This window comes from Parus major, unplaced genomic scaffold (assembly GCF_001522545.3).
Source record: "Parus major isolate Abel unplaced genomic scaffold, Parus_major1.1 Scaffold477, whole genome shotgun sequence".
Taxonomy (NCBI): domain Eukaryota; kingdom Metazoa; phylum Chordata; class Aves; order Passeriformes; family Paridae; genus Parus; species Parus major.
The window spans coordinates 32,265-35,783 of NW_015379371.1; the positions used below are offsets into that span (position 1 = coordinate 32,265).

At 58.7% G+C, this 3,519-nt stretch overlaps 1 protein-coding gene across 1 annotated transcript in view; it reads right to left on the reverse strand.

Moving 5' to 3' along the window:
• The window catches only part of LOC107199173 (substance-P receptor-like), an 11,867-nt gene extending 10,664 nt beyond the window's left edge, over positions 1–1,203 (reverse strand). The window contains exon 1 of the mRNA XM_019005494.1: positions 171–1,203. Coding sequence (XP_018861039.1) covers positions 171–1,093 — 923 coding nt within the window. The 5' untranslated portion in view covers positions 1,094–1,203. The remainder of the gene's footprint in view (positions 1–170) is intronic.
• Between the last annotated feature and the right edge of the window lie 2,316 nt (positions 1,204–3,519).

The window sequence follows — 3,519 nt, forward strand, 5'->3', positions numbered from 1 at the left end:
AAAGGGAAAAGGAAAAGGAAAGGAAAGGAAAAGGAAAAGATCCAAAGGCACCTCCCAGAGCCTTTCCCGAGCTCCCAGCGCTCCCAAAGAATTCCCAAAGCCACCTGCAGCCGGGGCTGGGCTATTTTTAGCACCCAAACGAGCTTTGTGTTAATTGCAGTGGAACAGACGGAGCAAAAAAAGATTGGGGATCTGGGATTTGGGGATTTGGGATTTGGGGGATCTGGGATTGGGGATCTGGGATTGGGGGATCTGGAATTTGGGGATTTGGGATTGGGGATCTGGGATTGGGGGTCTGGGATTTGGGGGATCTGGGATTGGGGATCTGGGATTGGGGGATTTGGAATCTGGGATTTGGGGGATCTGGGATTTGGGGGATCTGGGATTTGAGGATCTGGGATTTGGGGGTCTGGGAGCTGGGCAGGAGTGACCCGGTCACTGCCCTGTCCCTGGGCTCCGGCCACTGCTGACCCCTGGCCATGGTCACTGCCCTGTCCTTGGGCTCCGGCCACTGCTGACCACTGACTGCTGACCACTGACCACTGACCTGTCCCTGGGCTCCAACCACTGCTGACCACTGACCCCTGACCACTGACCTGTCCCTGGGCTCTGGCCACTGCTGACCACTGACCCCTGACCCCTGAGCCCTGACCTGTCCCTGAGCTCTGGCCAGAGCTGTCCCCTGCCCGCTGCCCCCTGACCTGTCCAGCGCGATGGCCGTCATGGAGTAGATGCTGGCGAAGACGGCGGCGATGGGGAAGAAGTTGTGGAAGCGGCAGTAGGCGTGGCCGAAGTACCACTCGTTGTGCACGGCGTAGCTGAAGTTCACCACGGTGTTGAGCGCGGCCATGGAGGCCTCGGCGAAGGCCAGGTTGACCAGCAGGTAATTGGTGACCGTGCGCATCCTCTTGTGGGCCAGCACGATCCACATCACCACGGCGTTGCCCACCACGGCCACCACCACGATGAGGGCGTAGGCCGCGGCCCACAGGGCCACCTGCCACGGCGCCTGCACGAAGGGGTTGGCCCACGACTCGTTCTGGGAGGCGTTGAGGTGCTCCAGCTCCGCCGACAGCGCCGGAGATTCGTCCATGGCCCCGGGGATTGGGGTGCGGGGTCTTCCTGGACCAGCAGCTTTGGGGTCTGGGGTTCTGGACCAGCGGCTTTGGGGTCTGGGGTCCTCCTGGACCAGCTGTTTTGGGGTGNGGGAATGGGCTGGAATTCCCAGAATGTGGGAACAGTGGGAATGGGCTGGAATTCCTGGGATTCCGGTTCTGGGAACAGCGGGAATGGGGTGGAATTCCCGGGATTCTGGTGCTGGGAATAGTGGGAATGGGCTGGAATTCCCAGGATGTTGGGAATGGTGGGAATGGGGCCAGAAAATCCCGGGATTTCCTTTGGGAACAGCGGGAATCAAGGCTGGAAAATCCCAGGGTTTCACTGGGGAACAGCAGGAATGGAAATGTGGGAATTGTAGGAATGAGGCTGGAAAATCCCGGGATTTCAGCTCTGGGAACAGCGGGAATGGGGCTGGAAAATTCCAGAATGTAAGAACAGCATCCTCTAATTCCAGGGAAAACACGGAGTGGGAATGAGCTGGAAAATATTCCCGATTTTCCTGCTAAAAACCTGGGATTTGGGGGAATTTCCACAGGGACGAGTGCAGGATTGGGATTTTTCCCTCGGGAATAATTTCGGGAGCTGTTCTGGGGGAGGGAAGTTTGGAGATCCCGATTTTCCCTCTGGAAATTCCCCCAGGAAATTGATGGATCGTTAAGGAATTTCCATAATAAACGGAGGAGATCCCAGCGGGATTCCCGCTGGAATTTTTAATGAGCAGCTTTTCTGGGAATTGCAGGAGGTTTATTCCCGCTCCAAAGAATTTTCCAGCTGCTTTCAACAGAAGCTCCATGGAAAATCGGGAATTTTTTTTGTATCCCGCATCCCAAACCCCGCCCAGGCCCCACAGATTTGGATTTTGGCTCCGTTAACTCCGAGTTTTGGGATGGGAGAGGGGATTTTTCCCTGATTGTGCCCCCCTGGATATTTATCCTCACGGGAATTCCTGCTCCATCGATTTCCAGGGGATGCTCCGGAGGAAATCCCAGATTTATCCAGGGGCTGCTCCGTGAAATCCCAGCTTAGGGAAGGCCAGAGCTGGGATTTGGTTTTGGAAATCAGCCCGGGCACTGCTGCTTTTCCTGGAAAATCGGGGGGGAAAATGGATTTCCCTCCTTTTTCCCGTGTGAACCCATTCCCAAAAAAAAAGCCGGGAAGAGCCATTGGAAGCGCCCTGGCACCGGCAAATCCCAAACAAAGGACGGGGTTGGGATTTGGGAGCCCGGGGAGCTGCCGGGCCCTGAATTCTTTGGGATTTTCCTGCGGCGCCAGCGTGCCAGCCCCGATCCCAAATTTCCTGCCATTGTCCGGAGAATTCGCAAGGAATTCCGGCTCTTTTTCCTTCGTGCCCAGAGCTGGAGCAGCTCCAGGGAAAGGAGGGGATGGGGGGGAAATTCCAGCAAAAAAATCCCGCGGGAAATCCCCGCGGGAAAAATTCCGCCGGGGGATTCCCGGAGGAGCCGCGGATTCCCGGGAATGTCCCGAGGCTGGGAAGGAACTGGATGGGATTTGAGGTCCTTCCCAACCCCGCCCATCCCAGGATTCCCAGATCCCATGGATCAATCCCCGCTTGGGGATCCGTGCTGGCTTTTCCAAGTTTTTCCGTATCCCGGGAATTGCGGGAGGGGATTTGGGGAGGATCCCGCTGCTCCCGAAGCTCCCGCGGATCCCGTCGCTGCCGGAGTTTGGGAACGCCAGGCTCCTTCCAGGCGCTTCCCTGGGTTTGGTTTTAGAAATTGGGAATTCCAGCCTGGCCCTGCTGCCCGATCCCAATCCCGGCTCTCCCCGATCCCGATCCCGGTGCTGCCCCATCCCGATCCCAATCCTGATCCCAATTCCGGCTCTCCCCGAGTCCGATCCCAGTGGTGCTCCATCCCAATCCCAATCCTGGCTCTCCCCGATCCCAGCTCTCCCCAATCCCGATCCCAGCTCTCCCCAATCCCGATCCCAGCTCTCCCCAATCCCGATCCCGGCTCTCCCCAGTCCCGATCCCAGCTCTCCCCGATCCCAGCTCTCCCCGATCCCAGCTCTCCCCAATCCTGATCCCGATCCCAGCTCTCCCTGATCCCGTCTCTCCCCAATCCCAGCTCTCCCCGATCCCGATCCCAGCTCTCCCTGATCCCATCTCTCCCCAATCCCACGGATCCTTCTGCTGCCGGCCGGGAGCGATTCCTCCCTCCCAGGCTCCCGGAACGAATCCCGGAATCCCGGGCTCCGGCCTCTCCCGCTGGATCCAGCCCTGGAATCCGGGTGGGATTTCCTGGGGACTCCCCCAAGCCTGAGCCGATCCCAACCCAGCCCAAATCCATGGAACGGCTCCGGGCACGGCCGCTCCCGCTCGGCGTTGTGAGGTGAGGCCGATTTGTGCCTGAATTCCCCAACGAGGGATGGGAAAAGGGG